General features: G+C 35.3%; 1 protein-coding gene across 2 annotated transcripts in view; it reads right to left on the bottom strand.

Annotated features, from left to right (window-relative positions):
* RPS6KA3 (ribosomal protein S6 kinase A3) overlaps positions 1 to 24154 on the bottom strand; it is a 68513-nt gene that overhangs the window by 16947 nt on the left and 27412 nt on the right. For both annotated transcript variants that reach the window (XM_072333781.1, XM_072333788.1), the window contains exons 3-14: positions 17584 to 17697; positions 16120 to 16201; positions 14285 to 14365; positions 12255 to 12334; positions 11216 to 11322; positions 9604 to 9641; positions 9068 to 9210; positions 5919 to 5989; positions 1510 to 1598; positions 1171 to 1235; positions 964 to 1066; positions 38 to 162 (exon numbers count right to left, since the gene is read on the bottom strand). In XM_072333781.1, the coding sequence (XP_072189882.1) occupies positions 38 to 162; positions 964 to 1066; positions 1171 to 1235; positions 1510 to 1598; positions 5919 to 5989; positions 9068 to 9210; positions 9604 to 9641; positions 11216 to 11322; positions 12255 to 12334; positions 14285 to 14365; positions 16120 to 16201; positions 17584 to 17697 (1098 nt within the window). The remainder of the gene's footprint in view (positions 1 to 37; positions 163 to 963; positions 1067 to 1170; positions 1236 to 1509; positions 1599 to 5918; positions 5990 to 9067; positions 9211 to 9603; positions 9642 to 11215; positions 11323 to 12254; positions 12335 to 14284; positions 14366 to 16119; positions 16202 to 17583; positions 17698 to 24154) is intronic.

Below are 24154 nucleotides of genomic sequence, written 5' to 3'. Positions count from 1 at the left end.
CCTTTTCCCCCCCCTCCTCTGATGTTGATGTACTCACCTGGACAATTGAATGCACTCCAACAGTCTGCATTGATTGGCTTTCATCATCTGATGCAATAGCTACAAAACTAAATCCGCGAAAAAGTTGATGTGCATTAGCACTAGGTGGAATACCAGGCGAATCTGAAAAACACATCATCTACTTACAAAGCATAATTTCTTAAAATGAAGAGATGCAGTTAGGCCTATACTGAAGAGCAAAACAACTTTGTTCTATGAAGTACATAAATTACAATTTGTATGAAGTATTTTTCAGTACAGAAATACAAGTACTAAATTATTTCCACATCCTTATTATAGCCACAAGTGATAATCAAATATTTCAAAGATTGTATTACTGCCAGATAACGTTTTATAATACAAAACAAGCACTGTGCAGAAAATATTTCCCTACAGCAGTGTATTTATATTTATGGAGAAAGAGTTCATAAATTTGGTAACTCTCTAAATTTCTAGAGACGAGAATTTCTATCATATTCTGAATGGGTCTTTGTCAAACTAAGCAGACTTAGACTGCTCTCAAACAGCAACTTTATTCCCCAAAATCTGAAACTAGTAAGTTTCCACATATACATAGTATGTAAGGACACTAGCACCAATTAAATGACTCCATAGGGTATCACTTTCAAGAGATGGACATGAATAATCTTCAAATTAACAGTGACTATTTGGGATTTAGATGGGAAAATTGCATTTATCTGTATGCTTTGTCGGTGAGGATTACTTCAGTTTTTACACAGGACAACTCAATAGTCCCTCCACGTTACATTAGCACTCAGGACTACAAAAATGCTTATGAAATACGGAATATTTATCTTTGAGTATTTGTTAAGCTCTGCAAAGCCTGCAAGAACAAGACACAGTCAACAGAAAAACTATTTCTAATTTTGAAATACATAAATTTTTGAATTCTTCTCTTTTTACCTTTTGGAGTTTTTGCTGTGAATTCAGGATCAAAATAAAATGTATCTTCAGGTCTGCCAGTTGCAGGTTTAAAAGGGGGGTGAATTTCTCTTCTGTACAATTTCTAAAGAGAAGGGTAAGTCAGAGTGAATTGAAAAGTTTCATGACACCAACAAGTACTTCTTAATTGAGAAGCTTATTATTATTATTTTTTAATTAGGTACTCACATTCCAATCTATTTTGGAAAAGAAGGGATGCCTCTTAATTTCTTCTACTCCATCTGGACCAGCTCCTTTTTAAGGGAAGAATTACTTTCTTGGTCAAAAGGGATTACTAGAAAATTATATTTCTTGTTACCACTATTTTTTTTTTTTTTTGTTTGTTTGTTTAGAAATGCAAATTTAAAAAAAATGATATTTTGCTGATCATCAGAAAAGCAAACAAGAAAGCTATGCTTTTCCTTCACAGCTTATTTTAAACAAGAAGCTGCATATGTATTTAGTCAATATAATTACTATGTTATCAATTTTATGATCCAATTTAAAACATTCCATTAAGCACTTTACCTAATCTGTTAGCTGGGTTCCTTTTGAAGAGCATTCGCAGAAGACTCTGCGCTTCAGGACTCAAGAACTGGGGCATTCCAAGTTTAGCCCTATAAAACAAGAATAATTAATAGCATACAAACATATTAAGGTAAGAATTAATTTTGCACTTCCCAGGCCCTTTACAATTCAGCAAATCTGTATTCACGCAAAATAGCTTCCATGAGAAATTGCCTTCAGACATCAGAAACATAGCAAAAGTGCTGTCAGTCATGTAAACATGTAATTTTAACTTACTCTGTTTTGAGTAGTATAATATTTTAAGTATTGACTCAGTGACTTAGGTAGAGGATGCAAAAATGTAAAAAGATGTAGAAAAAGCAGAAAATAATTACAGGATGACTTACAAACTGTTGTAATCTGTTTTGATCCACTTTTTAAACAAAGCTTTTAGCAAATGACATCAAGCAAGAAGATCCATTCTGCTAGTAAGATAAAACACATTCTAGAAGGTGTAAGAAAAGAACCACATATGACATACATTAAGAACATCCATGCAAAAGAACAGAAAAATACAAGACAAACTGCATAAAGGTAGGACAGATCTTGCAAGATTAGCAGGTAAAAAGAGAAAGATTACTTTCCTCCTTTTGCCCATTCCACTCCTCATTTACTTTCAAATACTACTTTGCACCTTACCAGTCACGAAGTTCTAGATTTTAGCTTTTGTAGTTGCTGTTTCACTCTGTTTTTGGAGCTGTCACCTCTTTTTGCTCCACCCTGTGTAATATTGGGCTGGTAATCTGCTCACTGTTACTAGGTTTCAATTTTTTATTTTATTTTTTTTTTTTTTTTCCTTTTAACTGTGGTAGCAGTCAGGGTAGATCTAATCCCTGCCCATCTATCTCTTGTTCAACCTGTAGCTTGTCTATCGCAATCCACAACACAAGCTTTCCCTGTGTTTCTAGCAGAAGATATGATTTGCCATGCATTCTAGCTAGTTGTCAATGTTCATCTCTGTCACTTCAGTAGCCACCATCATCAATTCACAGTTAATTGCTTTTAAACTAGAATTTAATAAATTCGCCATTCACTTCTGCATTAAATAAGCTGGGGTGAAAAAACAGCAACAACAACAAAAAAAACCCACCCATCTCCTTTGGACTCTTCTGTAATACACTACAGGCAGACTGGGAACAGCAGTATAATGGTATAAGGTATCTGCTGTTATCCTGATTATCATGCTTCTTTAGCAGGTAAATTCTTATGCATTTTATATGCAGTTATTCCTTTGCACTTTCACTTGGTATGGAGTCTATTCACTGAGCTATACTGTAACATGCAAGCAAGAAACACATATGCAGAAGCTACAGTATCATTTTAAGTAAAACAGCGTTACTGAAGAACAGAGAACAGAGAACTATGACCAAAATCTGCAGTTACGTGGGTGAAAATCTTTGCCCTACTACTGCAGTGCAAAACAGCTCCAGCTCTAGGGACGTAGCCTGAGAGATCAACTGCTTAGAAAAAACAAATATATCTAAAACTTGGCTAAAAACACAACCGCAATTTATCTTTCAAAGTGACTTGATAAACAGAGCTAGAACGTTTAGAAGAACTGCTGGATGACTGGTATGTACTGCAGTCCACAATTGAGTGAGTAAGAGGACATTAACATAAAGCACACAGACTATCAACGCATTCTTTCTGTCATTAAGGAGCACCTTCCACAAATATCCCTCAGTGGCCACTTGGCACAATAGAAAGAACAAAATGACTGTGTCCTGAGACTTCCTATAAAAAATTCTATTTCCTATTTCTTAGGAAACACATGAGTGACAGCAATTTTTTGTTCTGACATTCCTGATGGATGAAGACAAAAAATTTTGTACCAAGGCAGACCATGTCAGTAAAGGAGAAAACTAAAAAAGTTAGTTTTATTGCTACAAAGTATGGTTTCTTCAAACTGCAGTGTTACTCAGTTATAAGTGAAGCATACCAAAAAAACCCCAACAACCTGGTCTCAGCAAGAAATAAGGAGCCTGGTGAAAAAAAACCACCTTGTCAGATGAACGCTTTTTTTTCCCCCCTCTGATTTCTCAAGAGCAGAAATTAAGAAAAGTGCTGTATCTTAGTGATACATTAAGAAAAGGTGAATTCAGATGCACACTTGTTCATTTTAAACAGTTCAGAAAACAATAAGGTCAAATAGTGTATTTACTAATACACGCAAAATCAAATGAAAACATACAGCCATTCACTAATGTTTACGGGGCCAGACAAAAAATGTGAACTTAAAAATGTTTAAATATATATATATATATAAGCTATTCGTATTATCAAAAACAAAACAGACTTATATGTATGTACGTATGTTTGAGTGCTGCTCTGAAAGTAATGCCTCCTATTTTATTAGCCCATGACAACAGAGGTGGATGCTGATGGTATAGGAGTAGAGGTTGAACCTCCCAGCCAGTATCACATTATGTGTTACTGCCATGTGACAGACAGCAGCAGAGTGGCAGTCTGACAAGTGGTGCCTGACATGGAAGTGCCTAGGAAGCAAAAGGATGGAGAATTTTCTACACGCAGAAAAAAATTGCACTCACTGACACTCAGCAATGCTTACTTGATGTTTATGGAGACCAAACAGTGGATGCAAGCACAGTGAGGCACTGGGTGATGTGTTGCAGCAGTGGCGACACGTGTCACCTCTGCTGGCACAAATTTCTTTTTAGTGAGTAAGTCAGGCAGGCTCTTGTTCATTACTGGAAAAGTATATAGCTAATGTTAACTATGTTGAAAATGAGTTTTTTGTAGCTGAGAATTTACACTGTCAAATAGTGTTAATGCAGTCTTTGTATTTGTTGTAGATTCCATGGAAATAAAGTGGAGGCATTACTTTTGGAGTGACCTACATAACATACATACAGAATTGATGTACTAAACATTAAGATAGCTAAAAATTCTTTACTTCACACCACATTTTTTGTACAGCTTTCTGAAACAAGTAGCAGTTATAAAGACTAGAAGCTAAGGGAAATTGGAATGGGAATTAAGAGATGCATGCTCAGATGAAATCTGAAATTAACTATGGATGTCAGTTAACTTGCGAGGAAGATATTCTACATGCCAGATGAACACAAGATTTTTGAAGCATCAGTGGAAAGACTGTTGAGTAACAAAGCGGAGTCACATGCAGACAAGTAAATAAAGAAGAGAAATACATTATTTGAGACATAGATAAAAAAAAAAATTATGGCTCCTAATGTAAGTCTCAGTGTAGCAGAATAATCTCAGACTACTTTCTTCTAAACAGAAGGTGGGCAGGACTAGCTTATACTTGCTGTGGACAGAGCCTTTTAGTTAAAAACATTCAATAATCATGATCATGAAGATGAAAATTAGCACGGTATTGAGATTAGGTAGAAATTAGCAGCACTAAACATACCTACAAATATGGGAAGAAAAGCAGGGGCAAAGAACAACTATGCACATGCACTATGAATGCAAAAGCCAGGACGAGTATGCACTTTCTAGTAGTCTTTGCATGCAAATTTCTTAGAAAAATATGAAAGAATTTTTAGAAGCAGGTTGTTGGTACAAAAGTAGTACTGGTTTTGATATTTCGTGTTAACGGGACAAAGGACACTAGTTAACTATGAAAGAAGAAACAAATGAGAAAATAGAAACAGTCCTATGAGCTTTCAGGAGAAAACAAATGGTGTTAGTAAAAAATGTTTTGACACAGAAGTGAAACTATGACATGATAAAACAGAATAGTTTGCACAGAGTTGGATTACAGTCATGAATATGGGACTATTACATTATAGGTTGTATTAGATCAAAAAAGATGTAGGGCAACAGTAAAGAAAAAAAGCAAGCCTTAATAGCAAAAACAAGTACGTTAAACTGCATGAAGGAAAGCAATTTCCACAATATAGCTAATGCAAAACCTACACTGCAAATAGCAGAGAAAAATTTGAGCTTGGATAAGTCACAGGAGAATACATAAGGGAAGCAAGTTGTTGGCAGCAGTAAATATAAAGTAGTAGGGTAAAGTGCTGATAAGAAAGAGAAGGAAAAGGAGAGAAAATACTTTCTCAAAAGAAAAAAAGCAATAAAATAAGGAAAAGATGTAGAGGATATTAAAAAGGATAAGAAGGTTAAAATATTACGGAAATAAGATGGGAAAGATAATATGGTTGTAGAAGTTGTTATTATAGATTAAAGAACTGCTATGAAATTCTTTGTACCTGGTAAGGGGGAGGAATAGAAAGGCAAATTAGATAGATGGCAACGGGAATTAATAGGGAGTGAGGATTTACCAGTACCTTTGGAAATGAGGGAAGAGTAGAAATTAGATATTGCAGCCCGGAGGGCATCCCTGTAGAATACCTGATGAGATATATAAATAAGAGTGTACTCACTTGAGAATCATAGTCATGGTTTCTTTTCTGTCTTTCCCTTGGAAAGGTAGAGTACCAGTGAGCATTTCAAACTGTATAGAGTAAAACTTTCATCAATTACATTACCTGGACAAGAATCTAATTTTTGACAAAACTACTCAGCATCTTAACCTTCCAAAACTCATGCATATCAACAATCAAGTCTGTGTAAAACAACTTCTCATTGTACAGTTTAAATCACTACGAGTACTGAGCAGCCTCTGTTATTCTAATGCTGCAAAATATCTTCCTAGATTGATACCTTGCTTGACATGCTTTCACCTGAACAATTTAGCCTATATTTTTTGTGTACCACTTCCGCCTTAAAAGTTTATTTTTAAAAAACTTCAGCTACGCAACTATGTTTTAGTTTTGAAGAGGGTATGACTAGGGAAAAAGGTTCCCCTTGCAAAAGTTAGTGACAATTTGTCCTCACACAGAGATATTTAAAAAATATTAAAATGCTTAAAATCAGCAAATACATAAGTCCTTATTGGAAGAGGGAAAAAGGTTAGTTGATTGATTGACAAAGACATGCATGATGAAAAAGTGGTTACTGTATATGTATACAGTGGAAATAAAGTCTGAAGGAACACGTAGGAGCTACACAGTACATGCATGCACATTCTACAGTGCCTGGCAGAAGGCAATAGACACTGTTAAAATACTGATCTGTTCTGAAAGTGACCAAGTAAAAATAGATATATATAAAGGAACTTCTATTGGGCTGCAGTATTTCTGCAGGGATACTGAATCTGAGGTACTGAAAGCCATCAGGCAGGAGACACCGCAGTCAGCACTGAGGTAGGAATCTTGATTTTTTGTTTAAGAATTGCAAAACAATTTAGTTTAATGAAATTTCATGACATACACCTAAAGCCATCAAAACTAAAGTAATTATAAAAGAATTCTCTGAAAAGTTTGTGCAAGCTTAAGCCATCCTAAATACAAGATGTCCTCTACTCTTTCTGTTTTGATCCAAAAATTCAATCGTTAAGTATTAAAAATCCACAGTGATAACTTCAGTGAATAATTTACAACTGAAGTTTTCTTATATCTGAAATGAATTTTATTAAGATTTATTTTAAATTTCCTGCTATCCTAAAAAACATTCTCAGTAAGAGCTGCTAGATACTTTGTACTCTATTGTTTTTTACATATATATTTATATGTAAAATCTTGAAGTTAATACACAGCCAGCACAAAAAAGCTCTACTTTCAACTTTGTTTCTACATAACCACCAGGAAGCTGTGCAAGAATTAAAGCCAAACTATCTTTTAGAATGATTTGCTTTATAAATTACATTTAGCAATCTTTTTTTTAAGAGCAAATTCGTGTTGTTACATGTTATACTTAATTTGCGTACTTGAAATGGTCTAGATTAATAATGTTTTTTTTTAGCAAGCTCTCATTTGTTACAAGCATACCCATTTGTGCAAACAGCTCAACAGGTGTCCTTTGTTCCACTCCAACCCCTCCTCACAAAAGGACACTGTAGTCCCATGCCTACAGCCCAATGGTACTTTAAGTCAACATTTGCCTTCTGTAGTTAACATTTGTTATTTATCTCAGCAGAAGAGTACCTCTACAAATCTGTGATGCTTCTGAAAATGAACATTTTCAGATGTCTGGCATCCATAAAAATATCCACTGTTTTAAGAGTATATTATAAGTTACTGCTCAATGATGGTTTACACATAATTCATGTCCTCCAGCAGGAGACAGGGTATTACCTTCCTAGTCTCCATTTCTACACTATAACTTTTGTTCAGTCTGTATACTGTGTACTCATAGTACACCACCAACACCTTAATTCTGCACCACCTTAATTTGAATTAAGAGTGGATAGATCCAGATTGCCTATGAAAGTCATCATCTGAATCAGAGACACACAAGAAAAATGTCTCTCAGAAAACAGCACTGCATTCGGTGTACTAATTTAGAGGATCTGCTCTCTAAGGACATATTTTCACATATAAAACTGAAGCCAAGGTGTTTAAAATGCAGTGCACTTAGACTGAAAACTACAGCAGTCACGTCTAACATATTTCAGCAACTTTCAACATTAACATGTGCTTCATTAGCACAAAACTGTATTTTTCAGCTGTATTTAATGAAGTTGAAGTTTAGCTATGTTTGTGTTATCATCAACCAGAAATATTTTGCCACCACTTTGTAATTTTCCTCTAATTGACTGCATGCTCAAAGCCTACAGTAATGATTAAAAGCGTTCATAATGATAAAATAAGCAGTTCTGAGAGTGTGTGTCTGTGCTTGTCTGTCTGGAGAGAGTTTAGTCATCAGGTGCTACTTTTACATAGTCAGTTTTCAGATCACAACAGCATTCCAGACGATTAAAATGTGATATGACGACATTTTCAGACACAGAAGTCCTTCTTGTACTACAAAGCACGTATACTGTACTGTTGCATTTGTAGATGTACTACAGAAGCAGTAAATTTCCTTTAAAAAGTTCTTTTTAACTTCACAGCAAAAATGCACACAAAAATTATGTACATTAAAGGCCATTAAGCATTTCTAAAATACTGTCTGTATTTTTTTTCTCCAAAGCCATATTTGATACACATATGTCCCCTGAACCTACAATTCAACAGAAGTTAGCTCCTTGCAGGAATACTGTAAGGTGGGTTTCCTGAGCAGCCCTATTCGCTTAGTATCACTTACATTTAGTTCTGATATGCACAAACAACAGCTGTCTTTATCCTACCAAGTTGTAATTACACTGGAGACTTTTCAGGATGTTATTGCTCAGTTTCTTCCCTCTTGTGAATGATTTTATATTTAAAATTTGGATCTAGATGCCCGCCTCAACTTGGAAGACAGTATTTTTCCAGTATATAACTCCTGTTAGTCTCCATAATATTCAAACCACAATAGATGCATAGTATTTCAATTCAACAGTAAGAAAAGGATGGCATATTGTTGGTGTTGATATGAGACCTAGTCCATAATCTTGATCCAAGTATTATTGTACTGTTGATAATTTCCAAGTACTTCAAAATTTTCTGGTAGTTACAATTCATTTAAAGGTCATCCTACACATTTAAACATTTATTTCAACAAACCTTGTAAAGCAGTATTGTTATTAAATCATTTACCAGAAACCTACCATTAAAACACCAAAAGACCACCAGTCTGCACTCTGTGTATGGCCTCGTCGATTAACGACTTCAGGTGCCATATATTCTACCGTCCCACAGAAAGAGTAGGCTTTTTTTTCATGATCAATCGATTCCTTACTTAAGCCAAAATCTGGAAGAAAATACAATAGTTCAAAATGTCTCTATTTACTTTGAATCAGTAATGGGCAATACCTTTACCTCAATGTGAAATGCGATGCTTTTATCAGTCATAAATATACATGCCCAAATATACATACAGGAATTAAAAATTTCTCTGCCCATAAGCCCCACCCCCAAACCATTATTTTATAGGGCCATAACATCAGATATACTTTCAAAACAATATAATGCATATTTTATGCATATTTTATCTACTCCAAATTAATTGCGCTATCTGCTCCACCGCAGGAGCACCCACTAGTTAATACTGCTGATTTTACTGCATTGCTCCAACAAAAAAGAGGGAGATTCAAAGACTATTATGAATAGAAAAGTCCATGTGTTGCAATTGCCTTTTGTTTACCTGTTAATTTGATATGTCCTTCCTCATCAAGCAGGATGCTAGAAAACAAAACAAAACAAAAAAACCCAATCTTAACTACTGTTTCATCACATCTGAGAACTGACAGAAGAGCACAAAGACACACAGAAGCGAGCACATGAAAACGCATCATTAGGAGGAGATACTTTGAAAGTACACACTTTCTTATCCCTCAACTCCTTCTCATTAAAGATTATGAAGAAACAGATTCAGCATATCAGATTTTTATTTATCTGTTTGGTTAAATTCAGCTTGGAATGTAATAAGTTAGCTTGAACTTCAAAGTTTTGGCCACCTGTAACATGTATTTATTTTAATTAGATGTGGTAATGAGATATATATTTCTATTACTCCTAAACTGAGCAAGAACTGTTATGCTCAAGTATGTATGCAAAACATGCATTAATTTGTAATTATGGTTTCAAAGTATGTTTACAATTCTAAATAACATTAATATTGTTGTACCAAGGGACCTATGTGGCCCCATAGTTAAGAGTCTGTTTATTGCAGTCACAATAAAAAGAGGCCACACATGGGAGACATCAACTCCCTTAACAACCACAGCATTTAATTGCAATGAGAAACAAACTAGATGTACAACACCCTTTTCCTTCTTCCAGTTTCCATAGCGGGAAACTGCTTCACAGTGCAGTCTGTGAGTTACTGCTATTTCTTCCCATTTCAACTTTTGAAAAGATTTTGCATGCCAAAAATGAAAAGATGAAAAGATTTTGCTGTTCAAGACAGCAGTTACTTTGGCTTTTTGTAATTGTGACTCCTTTTCCCCGTGGAAACTAATTGTCATTCTGATTTGAGAATGAATCCCTCATCAGATAAGGCATAATGTCTTAATATCTGTGTTTTATTTCTAAAAGATGCACAAAAGAACAGGTTATAGTAATGGGAATCCTACATAACAGCTGAATTCTGTAATACTTGTCACTCAATTTCTATTCTTCTAATACTTGGCATGAGACAATTATCTCATAGACTTTTTAGCAGAGCCATAATAGAGAAGTAATAACATCAAGGACAGTAGACTTTCAGATGTCCTGCCAACGAGGCACAGTGTATTTAACAACATTATCGAGCACAACAGAGGAGAAGCACACGTTGTATTTTCATGTAGACTCCTTCCCAAATAGAAAGCAGTACTGTGGCATACAATACAATGTTTGCATTTTTATCTGAAATGTTTTAAAATTTTACAGATGATGTCACTGGCATTTCCTTTTTTACATCTTCAAACACTGAAAAAGTTATGGAAGACCAAAAACAGGGGACAGAATTCAATCCTTTGAATGAGACAGATATAACTAAGTTATAGTCACTCTCATTGTGAAGGCACACACGTTTCAGCATACTTCCTACTTACAGCAACATATAGGCGTTGGCATATCAAACTAGGCACTCCTTTCTGATTAGAAATGAAATCCAACTTTTTAATTTAAAGAACTACAAATTTCACCGCTCCCATTCTTTTTGTATAATAAATACATAAAATTAAAATTTAACAGCTAGAAAGAGAAGTGCGTTGGTTGAAATGCTATACAAAACAAATTAATATGCTTCATTTGCTGCAGTGGATTCTTACTTTTCTGGTTTTAGGTCCCGGTATATTATTCCAAGACTATGGAGATGGTCTAAAGCAAGTGCTAATTCTGCTAGGTAAAATTTAACATCATCTTCTGTGAACATCACCTGAAAAAAGCAGAACAATTATTTTACATGCAAACTCTGTAAAGTTTACATTAGCACCAAGTAAATAACCCAGAATTTGATTGATTAAAAATGACTCCCTGTTGCAGAATAATTCCTCATAATACTCCCTTCTCTTGTTTATTAAAAAAACAACTAGCAGTAAAATGTTTGGTTATACAAAACCTAGCATTTAAAGAATTTAAATAATGAGACCACTTCTTCACTGGATGTGAATATTTCATTTCCAGACAAAGAGATTAAAATTCAAATGCCTGAGTTTCTCCAAGACTATCAAAAAGAACATAGAATGATGGTATAAACCCCAAGATGCAACCTTAACCGCAGAAGGGGAAGAACAAAGACTGAACTAAGAAAATGGCCTTTGTAAGGATTAAAATAGTATATATATTCACTTCTGTAGATTTAAGGAAAAGATGTAAGCCCAAAGCTTGTATAAAAAGTATTTGCTTACGTTACCTCTTCATAAATAAATAAATAAATAAAAATAATAAAAAAACAAATATATATATATGTATCTCCAATATTTAGTACAGGCACATTCATGAAGAGAAATCTCTACAAGAAACTGAAAGTTTCTGAAAGTCCATGCTCCATATAAATTCATGTTCTTTCTGACACATCATATTCCGAGAGCAGTAGGAGAAAAAAATCTAAGCAAGGTGTAAAAAGCAATAAAGACTCCTTATATGTGAAAAAATGGCTTAGACAATGTAAATTACCCAACAGCATGCTCATGAAATGACCACTTGTGAGGGAAAAAAAAACACCAAAAACAACTGTTTAAAAAAAAAAAAAAAGATATTTACCGATTCATTCAATGAGAATTGGCTTATAAAGAGTAAACCTCCCTAATATCAACAATTTATGGTAAAATTTTATTAATACATGATTTTCAAATAAAGAAAGTTTACCTCTTTGGATAAACGTGTAAACAAGTCTCCTCCCCTGAGAAAATCCAAAATAAGATACAGCTTCCCTTCTGTTTGAAAAGCTGAAAAGACCAATTAAAAGCATTAAACGTTATGTAATTCTACCCACATTTAGAAGAATAATGTACTCAATAATTCACTCTTTTTCTTTATCTTTACCCTCCTTTTAATTCATAAAATAAAATAATTATTCTTCTTTTTTCCTTGTGGAAAAAAATATTTAAAAATATTAAATGCTTCCCCATGAAAAAAGCAACTTTCATACCACATAAATGAAAAGTGTATCACCAACATAATGTCTAAAAAACAAAACCACACTATTCTGGTAGTGCAGTATTTGAAGGTAAAAAAGCCTACACTCAAAAGAGCAAATTAGTAACAAAATTGTGTAGTCTAAAACTTCAGGAAACTCAGCTAAGCAGGGAGATCTAGTCTAGTTCGCAAAAGAGTGACAAGTAGATGGTGAAAATTAATGTTAAGATGAAGAAAGTTAATGTTAAGAGTGATAGAGAGCTGAGATTTGAATGGTAGGAAAAGAAATAGATCCTAAAAAGGAAAAAAAATATGAATTAACCAATAAAAAAAAAATTAACTATTTGTCAGTGTTATCTTCTTTTCAGTTTACTTTCTGCAAGATATTTTGAGAATATACATTTCCTCTCTTCAACATGAATACATTTTTATTGATATCTGTGCAATTAAAATTAAATTGATTTTCAGAGATTAGAAACAAAGAATCCTATGAGTTGTACTACATGATCTTTAAATGTCCCTTCCAACTCCCCTGCAACAGACAGTGACATGCACAGCTAGACTAGGTTGCCCAGAGCTCAATCCAGCTTCACCTTGAAAGTCTCCAGGGATGAGGCATCAACCACATCTCCAGTGGCTCACCACCCTCACTGTAAAAGACTTTCTCCCTACATAAATCTTTAAGCTCAAAACCATTTCCCTTGTTCCATCACCACAGACCCTGCTTAAGAGTCTGTCCCCTACTTTCCTGCATCTCTTTTAGATACTGAAAGGCTGCTATCAGGTCTCTCTGAAGCCTTCTCTTCTCTAGGCTGAACAGCCCAAGCTCTCTCAGCCTGTTCTCATATGAGAGGTATTCTATCCCTTGGATCATTTCAATGGCATGGTCCACATGGTCCATGCTTCTCCTGTACCGAGGACTTCACATCTGGATGTGATACTACTCCAGGTGAGGCCCTACCAGCACAGAAGGGCAGGATTACCTCCCTCACCCCACTGGCCACACTTCTTTTGATGCAGCCCAAGGTACAGCTGGCTTTCTGGGCTGCAAGGGCACATTGCTCACTCATGTCCAGCTTGACATCCACCAGTACGTCCAGATCTTTTTTGGCAGGACTGCACGCAATCCTTTCATCCCCCAGCTTGTACTGGTAGTGACAGTTATCTTGACCCAGGTGCAAGACTTGGTTTTGTTGAACCTCATGAAGTTCACCTGGGCCCACTGCTCAAGCCTGTCTAGGACCCTCTTCATGGCATCCCATTCCTCTGCTGTGTCAATTGGGAGGATGGTTGGACTAGATGATCTTGTAGGTTGTTTCCAACCTTGTGATTGTATGATTCTACAACTGCACCCCACTACCTGGTGTCACCAGCAAACTTGCTGAGACAGCATACAACCCCACTGTCAATAAAATGGATGAAATTTAATGAATCCGTGAAGTGATGCCATTGCATATTTCCTACAAAGCAAGGCAGGGATAAGAAATCAATTAAAACAGTGAATGACAGAAAAGATGTAAATAACTTTTAGTAACATAGAGGGCTACAGATGCTCAATCCTATAAAGAAAGACTTATTACTGTGTATGAAGTTAATGACATACTTACAGTGTGTGAGAATTACTATACAGCAAGCCTTTACATGATCAAGAGTAAGACAGCACATTTTTTTATGTAATTCATGAACTGCAGTTAATGTTAGGTAGTACCTTGACAAGCACTCATTTGTAAGATACAGATGTACTTTATCCTCAAACTCACCATAGTGTAACTTGACAATAAAAGGATGGTTAACTTCTACTAAGATATCACGTTCCATTTTTGTCCGAACTCGATCTCGAACTACAGTAGAACATAAGCAAGATAAAGAAGACAGAATTCATACTGTGAGTTAGCATTTCTCATGCATTTCCTGGTAAGCTTAAAATCATATACAATAGTATTACAAATGTCTGTAGGCTATGGTTTGAATTTTCATTTTGAACATCAGTATGATAAAATAGACTTAAAAGAACTGTGGAATTTTGGGCAAATCAAGTAATATGAGATCTCAAAGGAAGCTCCAATTATAGAAAAACAGTATTATTTCCAATTAGTTTTATATTAAGATTTTAGTAGTACCCTTCATTTGCTTGAAACTCTGCTCTTCTTAAAACATGAAAAAATTGATGCTCAAGAGCATCTGAAATTTCAGATAGAAAGCGTGAAAAGTGTGAAATCCTGTTAGTGCCACCTTCCTGCTTAAGGTTTTTGCACCCTCAAGTGCTTAGTACCCTGAAGTGTCTATTTTTCAAATACTAGTTTCAGTATTTCTGTTCCCTGTGTGCAGGCAAAACTAGAGTCACAGCTTGTACTGTACTTTTTATACATAAGACTAAGCCACCATTAAAAAGCTGTGGAGACAGGCTATCAAACGTTTGCAAAAAGCAACTGCTAAATGATCTTTGACTCTAATTCTAAGCTAATAACAGTCCTGGGAATTAAAGGCTATTGAAAATATCAAAGGATTTTAAATGAGTGGAAATCAATTTCAGAAAAATAGGAAATAAATAATGAGAACAACACGTGCCACAAAGCAGAGTAATCAGAATATAGGAAATGGTTCAAAAAGCACTCACACCCTCACTAACAGATTTAAAAGATAGCAACATATCATGAGATTCAAAACAGAAATTTGGCAATAGATCTTAAGCAGAAAAATAATAATGTTCAACATTTTAATAGAGGTTCAATAGAATTGTGAAGCTTCTGTCTACAAGTCATTTTATAATATTTTCCAATTAAAAAAAATATGTTAAAATTGCAAATCACGTTTATATCAGTAACAGAGTTGTTCCATATGTTGTCAGAGCTATTTCAAAATTATTATTTCAATTCCAGTGCACTCATAACTTAGAACTATAAATAGATTGGAATATTAACAATGACATAAAACAATAAATACACATTCAGGTTAAGGGATTAGTGCAAGGGATTACTTTCATTTTCATTAACAATTAAAAAAGGACTCATTTTAGAAGTAATTTTTGCTCATTTAACTTAGACAGCTAACTTCAGTTTTCATCAGATATATTTATCTAAGATCAAGTGCCAAAGTTATGTGAAAAGGTACTGTACACTTCTGAAGTTTAAAGAAATAATATAGACTTGAACTCCAGTGTTTAGAGCTTTTAAAATAAAACACCTGGCACAATGCACTTTTAAATATTATAGCAAATACAGAATAAGCAAATAGTACTAACTGTTATCTTCTGTGATACACAGCAAATAAAATAAGGAAGGACATTAAGTTTCAGATAACAGCTCAGGAGCAAGTCAGGCGGCAGATGAAACAACTACTCTGTTCAGCCACCACCACTGAGAGATCTAACACTCAGCATGGTAAAGAAACAAATCTACTTCCTTCTGTAATTCTATCAATATTGTACTGTTTACTAAATCCTTTCAACATTACAATATAAATCACTATATTCTGCTATTTGCTCTTAACAGAAGTAGCTAAGATGCATGCAATCTGCAAAGTACTCTAGTGTGTAAAGATTCCTTTGTAACAATGCCTATGATCTCCCTATCCCCCTGCTCCAAACAGTGCTTACCTTTCAATGTGGCCTTTTTCAGCACCTTCATTGCATAAAGCTGCCTGGCATCTGACCCTGAGATTTTTTTGACAAGAAATACCTGCATAGAGAATTAAAAAGAATTCTTAAAAGAAAACAAATGCAAGTCAGATGAATATGATTTGCTATGAAATCTGAGTAACTAATATTCCAATGAAACTCATCCTTGTTACTCTCTCCTAATTCTACTATTAGCTGCATCTTTCTTTGACAGTTCTCTTTAGATCATGCTGAACAGAAATAGGAGATTCCTTGCATTTTTATATACTACTGTTTCATTTCATAATTGAAAAGGTTCAAAGTATGCCAGAATTAGTTTGGTAGATCGCCAAAGTTAATTCATTTCAGTGAGTAAAAGGAAGGATGAATTTGGATTTTCTTAGAGGACAAATCTGAAACATAGAATTCAACTGTATGATCAAACAAATCTTTCTGATATTTATCTCTAAGTATCTCTGTTTTAATAATGTTTATAAGATGGCAAAGCAAACACGCAAGTGAAAAAGCAGTCTGATATTAAAATAGATGTGTACAAAGCTTGATACAGAAAATGACGTAAATCAAAGTTTAACAAAATTGTTCATTTTAATATATCAAATAGTGAGCACCAATCTTGTGTCAAAGCACAGCTGTTATGACATGCTTTGATTGAGTTCCACGTGTATCAATAAAGTACAGTTAGCCTCAACTGGTGGGCATTGGACTAGACGACCTTAGAGGCCTTTTCCAACCTTAATGACTCTATGATTCTGTGATTCTTTTTCACTGTAAAAGGCTCCCATAAGTGGGATATATATGTATTTTTAATGTCCCATAAAGACATAAAGACAATTTTCAGATTTAGAAATGAGAAGGAAAAAAGTATCTGCCATAAGTTTCCTGGTTATTTATAAAAAAGCAGAGAGACGTGTAATGGTAAATGAGAATATTAAACATGCTATATGAGATTAGATTAATCTCAGTTTCTGTGTCCAATTCCCTAGTGTCAACATTCCTTGAAAAGCATACAAATTAGTTTTTAGTAACTGAAGGAGTAGTAGTGTCATCATCCTAATTATTACAATGTTACAAGTCAATCAGATAACTGGAATTACTACTCTAATGATTAAGAGCACCTTCTTTCCATTAAGAAAAAGTCAATTATTCTACTTTTTCCTAATATCTAAGACAGGTTTAATATTACATACCAGAACTTATTATTACATTTAGAACTTTGATTAAGTTTTAAAACTGATCAAAAGGCTCTGTTGTCTTATACTGCATATTCCACTCTCTCCCAATTATCTGCCACAAAAAATTACTGTTCCATTTTTAGGCTGGATTTGGACAACTAAGGTTATGGACCATAAACATCTATTGAGACCTTGGAGTAGACAATAATCACTAAAGTGCCAGAAAGCTCGAGTCTATAACAGGATACTTTATAGGAGTTAGATTACCAACCTTTCCAAAGGATCCTTGCCCAAGCACTTTCAGAAGTTCAAATTGTGAAGGGTCTGCTTTCTCATGTCCTTCCTTTACATGATGAGTTATTGCAATTTCTTTAATTTCTTCTTCCTAACAGAGGAAAAGAAGGGAATAAGTTTTACGTTACTGGTACAACTTCCTGAAATGTTTATAATTCCATAATGCACTGAAAAATAACAGTGCCACCAAGCATATAACCAAATACATGCTCCCAAATGTAAGAAAAACACTGAGCAATACTACTCCCATAATTAAGACATTAGCAGATAAAAACTGCGTAAAAAAGGCAGTACAAGTTCGGTGATTATTTGGCTTAAACTTCTAGAGATGCATTAGAGCCTTGACAGTAACAGAGCCAACAAGAACAAGCCAGTGGATTGTGCTGAGGCCCATGTTGTTTGGTTCATAATCTCCATTTCAAATACACAGTCTAGGAGCGGAAATCAATCTTCCTAATAATTTAGTTTTCTTAAGCCACACCTAATTATACATCAAGTGGACCAAATCTCCTTGGAAAGGGCTATTTTTTAACACTTAAATGAAGATGACTGAGCCAGTGGACCTTGTAAGTATTTTTTTGCTCAGCACTTAATTTTGTATTTTCTCATTCTGTTCAGAAAACTCTCTGAAAGCAATAGTCTTTGCCCTGCAGGAAAAGAACCTCAAAACTCATCAGTAGCTGTACAAAAGAAGTAAGAAACCGCACTCACATCAGTATCATCTGAAGAACTACCTAAGCATTACATACAACCCAATCTAAGCAGCGTTGACTCTAAGTAAAACTGTGAGTGAACAAAAACCTATGAACACTTTTCCTCTATTCAATGCAGAGCTGTCAGATTTATTTCACTGAATCACAGAGCCGCTGAGGTTGAAAACCAGTTCTGTTCACGTTCAAAGACCCTGCTGAAGCAGGGTCACCAAGAGCACAGTGCCTGAAGCCATGTTCAGGAGCTATCAGAGATCTCTAAGGAAGAGACTTCACAGCCCTTCTGGGGAGTCTATGCCAGTACCCATGGTTTAAATAAACAAAGAAGTAAATAAATAAAAGTGTTTTCTGATAAGTGGTTGGATATTAGGTTGGATACTATGAAAATCCTTTTCTCAGACTGGTGAGACATTGGAACAGGCATTGCCCAGGGTGGTGGTGGAGTCCACATCCCTGGAGGTTTTCAAGAAACACACAGATGTGGCACTGAGACACATGGTTAGTGAGTGCGATGGGCTGATGGTTGGACTAGATGATCTTAGTGGTCTTTTCCAACCCTAAGAATTCTGTGTCTAGTGGGAATCTCCAATGTTCTAGTTTGTGCCTAAAGCCTCGTCCTGTCACTGGGCTGAGGAGAACCTGGCTCCATGGCCCTTTGCACTCACTTTTCAATTACATCCACTTATGAGATCCATCCCAGAACCATCTTATTTTCAATGGTGAACACTCTCTCTCAGCTCTCTCAACCTGTCCTCACATGACAGATGCTCCAGACTCTTGAACACCTTAGTATACTACTCTCTCCAGTTACAGTACTCTCTCCAGTTGCTCTGTATCACTTGCACTGGAGATCCTAGATGTGGCACTTGGAGCAGAGAGGAAGAAAACTCCCTTATACTTGCTAGCAATGCTTTTCCCAGTGCATCCCAAGGAATCATGACCTTCTTGGCCATAAGGACACATTGCTGGCCCACATTTACCCTGGTGTTCAGCATCTTCAGGTCCTTCTCTACAAAAATCTTCAACCCCCCTCCCCCCCCGCATCTGGCTGACACACTGCTTGTACATGGGGTTATTTCTCCCCAGGTGCAGCTTTGGACCATCCACACCACAGTCTGTTTGTTAATTCAGTCCATCTTTCATCAGCACCAGCTCATACAAGATCTTACAGGAAACAGTGTCTTCAGTCTTACTGAAATTGAGGCAGACAGTATTCACCACTCTTCTCTTGTCACCCATTTCTCTGTAGAAGATGGTCAGGCTGGTCAACCATGATTTCATATTTGTGAATCCATACCTACTAATCTCAATCACCTCCTTTTCTTTTGCATACATGGAAATGGTTTCCAGGACTAGTTGTCTCCTTGATTCCCTAGGAAACTAGGTGAAGATGACCAGCCTGATGTTTCCTTTTCTTCTTTCTTGACCTTTTTGAAAAGAGGAGCAACACATGCCTTCTTCTATTCCCCTGGCCACAATCATTAGAAGATAATCAAAAGCAACCTCACATGGAGGACACTCATGTCTTCCCAGCACTTTTGTGTGCATCCATCATGGCACATGAACTTACATACATCCAATTTGCTCCCTTGAACCAAGTCTAAGTCTTCCTTACTCCAGACCTTTATTTATCTATATAAACAAATATATTGCTAATAAATTCTTGGGATGAGGGAGTAGAGACATCATTCTAGCATGGGTATCAGTATTTTCATCTTTCAATTGAGTACGTAAATAATCGTAGGGGAAGAATAGCAGAGTAGAACAGATCATCAAGTAGATATTATTTTCAACACCTGAATTGATTTCTGCTCAACAGTTTTACCAATTAACATCCCTGCAGCCTTGAAGAAGTAAACAATGTCAAATCTTCCTGTCATCTACTCAGATATACAGGCAGAAAGTGATGAGGTTGGTATATTACGTTAAAAGCTTTGCAAAAAGTAACAAGAAAGAAAGAAAGAAATTAACCTGTTCTCTACACACACCAAAAAATAATTTTCAAAGGCAACACAATTATTACATTACAAGCTTCCCAGTGGTTATTCTGGGCACTCTCTTAAAAAAAAACACCACCACATTCCTTATACTAATTGAATATTCCAAGTCTTCACAATTTTTCAGGGTTCAGATAATTTTCAATTCTTATAAGGCAGACCTAATAGAATTCTGTTTTAATCAAAATGGAACTTGAATCATATTCTTCTTCAGTAGCTTGTCCACAACACAGTCTTCAGAGCAAGATCTGTGACAAACATAACCACAGATTCACTACAACTGCTGAACATTTGTTATTTTAAACTAAATGCTATTTTTCAAATACACAAAAGTTCAGTCTTTTAAAGAAATGAGAATTAAATGAGAAGTAATTAACCCTCACTGCACCACTATCTACCTATGCCTTTCACGTTACAAAAACAAGATAGTTATTTCTCAACCAGAAGTACTAACTATATTGGTTGATAGGAGCTGTCATACAGTAAGCCTGAAGAGAAGCTAAGTGTTCCATCTATTACTGAATTTTTCCTAAGTTTTATTTCTGATCATTCCCTGACATCTAGAAAAATAATCACATCTGTCTTATACAATGAACTCAAACTAAACATAACGAGGTACAGAGCACTGGAAGCTTCTAGTCCTCCTTTCCTTCGTTCCCTAACAACTTTCATATTACTACAAACAATCACCAACCAGCGATCTGGCTGCTGCAATGAGAAACTCTTCCAGTCATAACTACAGCATACTGTACATGCTTTATTTCTGTTATTTATAACCCTGGAAAGCTCCATGTTCTCATGCCCGATACTGCAGCAACATCTAAATAAAAGTTCAAGGAATTTTTTTTTTTTTCCTAGCCATGCAGTTCTTAAGGCTTTCTTCACACTACAAACTGTCTCACAAAAAAACCCAACATATGCTATGTTAGTCAACTTAACGCGGTTGCTACTGGCTTTTGCTATTGTAAAACTAAATATAGAATACAAGGAAACAAACAGAAGGTAACATTACATAGTGCTTCCTTAACATTTCCTTAACAGTATAATAGTGTTAAGTCAACACTGTCCTAGAAGGGAAGTCAGTAAAAAACAAGTTTGAATATGAACTAAAAACATCACTAGTTTAGAATAACTTCCTGCATTGATACCACTTGTAGCTCAGAACTTCGCTGCTCAAGTATTTCAGTATAGGAAAGTCCTTAGTAATGTACCTCACAATTTGTGTTTATGCGTGGGAATACAAGCACAAGAAAGAACACCGAATGGGTAATATTCCAGAGACAAATCAAATCTAAAAGAGAAAAGCTAAAATAAAATGAAGGATTTATGAACCACAAGGGTGCCTCATTTTTCTCTTTAGGAATCAGGTGCAAATTAGAATAGGAACTATGCTTGTCAGAAAAAAAAAAAAAAAAGATACAAACCTTTTAGGCAAGCAGTGAAAAGCTAATTAACCATTCTTAGCCTATAGAAATTATAGTCTAGTTATATCGTTGGAAAAATTCCATACTGTATTGAACAGTAAATGCTTATTTTTGTTCTAGTATTTGAATTTCTATGAATTTCCTTCATTAACTAGCCCTGCTGTAATACAAAACACTTGCATTTGTTTCTGAGATCTTATTACAGGAACAGCTACTAGATAATGTATTAAGAGGAAACTGGACTTCAAACCCAAAAGGAAGTAGAAAAAGAAGAGTCTTACTAGTTAAACATTTCCCAGTAGCAATGGAAAAGCTCAGAGAAGCAAGGGAAAAAAATTAATTTGTTTATACAGACAATCTCCCATAACTCATCCAAATTTTCAAGCAGGAGATCCCAAAATGGTTCTGTTTTTGAAGAAGTGTCACAAGCAAAGCTGGATGTCATAACATGCTGCTCACATGATGCAGACTGTTATATCTGCAGGCTTGGCTCTTAAAAATAAATAAATAAATAAAAAATACTCCTTAGAAATACAGAAAGGAAATGCAGCTTGTCTAGGGCTGGTCTATAATATTGTTCCTATCATTCTTACAGGTTTGTAATCTCAGTTTTTCCTGCTACTCTGAATAATTTTGGCATTTTTACAGATTTTATTTTCTCAGTGCAAACAGCCAAGAAAAAAAGAAGTACATAACTCCTATCTACTCTCAGTTCCTCACTGCAAATGTCTCAGAGAACAAATGAAAGCAGTAGATAAGGCAACAAGGGTGTGAAAGGAGAAACAAGTAAAAGGGGTCCAAGAACAGAATTAAGAGCACTCATTACCTGAGAGTTCCTATGCCACTTGAGCTTGATACATTTAGAAAATGTAATGAACAATAAGTAGAATTTAAACTACTTAGAGAGAGGGAAAAAAAAAACACTTAGTCCCTATGTTTTATGCAAAAAAAAACCCCATAAATAAAAATCAAGTATTATTTAAAATAATTAAAATAAACAAACATAAGTGTATGTTTTGATGCACAGTCATCTGCGAAGAAAAAGCTCTGAATCATCCGAATAGATGGCACAGGAATGGATTTATCCCCTTACTCATATTAGGGAGAGGAAAGCTAACAGGAGTAAGGAACATGAGCACATAAAATACCATAGGTATCCACCCTGCTGCATCTAAAGTTACTGGTTGCAGATTCCTGAATAAATGCATAAGGACAGTGTGAACACGGAGAATGACAGACACTTGGCAAAAGTTCCAAAACACTGCAATGTATTCCAGAAACACAGCAAGAAAGATACCTTACTTTGTAAGCTGGGTAAGAATTAGATGCAAATTTAATTTGAAAAGAACAAAGAATGAGCTCTTATGGCACTTAGGGAACATTTACTTAGAAAAGGTATCCCTGGAAGACAGATTTCTCCTTTTCTGGGTACTCAAAATTGCATGAATATGAGTAGGAATATTTTAAACACAATTAGTTCTTCAGTCATTTTGAAGGTAATGAGTAAGACCTGAATACAAACTTATGCTGGAAGTGCAGGTTAAAATTATTATGTGCAGTAGCTACCTCAGAAATGTGAAGTTTCACAGCCATAGTACAGTACAATGGTATATTTCTATTGCCCCTACACATACACATAGGTGACTTTAAATGGCTGCGAAGTCATTAAATGATATCAATCTAGAAAGGCAAGAAAAATTACAGGAAAACATTTACAGCTTAAGACACCAAAAGCACTGAGGTCAAATAGAATGTGACTCAAAGCAAACTAGCCCCACCCTGAGCAGAAGGGCTGACTGCCGCGTCTCTTCTCAACTTCAGTGAAATTACACTGAAATCAAAAGGAAATACAGAAAGCCAATCAAAACCAAGCCAATCCAAAACACCGCATCTCTAACAAAAGAGATGCATGTACAAAGAGAGTGAGGTGAGGGTGGGGGTGGTTAATTTCACTCTGACAGTGTGGGCGTTTTCAAAATGTATTTGTTGCAGGAGAATAATAATTTTTTTTCCTAACAATACCTAAAGCAAAGACACATATATGCAGCACGTGTACGAGGAGTGCCTATAGATAAGACTTTCTGAAAGATCATTTCATTTATATTTAGCATGCTAAATCATTCAGTCTCAAAAGAAACAGCATTACAATTTTAATGGCTCTGATGCCTGTTATTGTAGAAAATGCATGTTCTAGCTGATAAAAAGAAAAAAGAAAAAGAAGGGAATAACAGCAGTTAAAGGTTAAAAGAAATAAAGCTCCATTACTGTACCCCAAATTCCCTGGAATTCTATCTAACTCAGAAACAGACTTCCTTACTAAAAAAAAAGAATCCAGATATGGATTTAGAAAATTCCACTCATTCCCAGTGTGAGAAATACAGGAAGAATAACTATATTGTATCTTGAGTTCTTTGCAT

This window comes from Excalfactoria chinensis, chromosome 1, assembly GCF_039878825.1.
Source record: "Excalfactoria chinensis isolate bCotChi1 chromosome 1, bCotChi1.hap2, whole genome shotgun sequence".
Taxonomy (NCBI): domain Eukaryota; kingdom Metazoa; phylum Chordata; class Aves; order Galliformes; family Phasianidae; genus Excalfactoria; species Excalfactoria chinensis.
The sequence above is the reverse complement of the archived record's forward strand: the minus strand, read 5'-3'. Positions and strand labels throughout refer to the sequence as shown.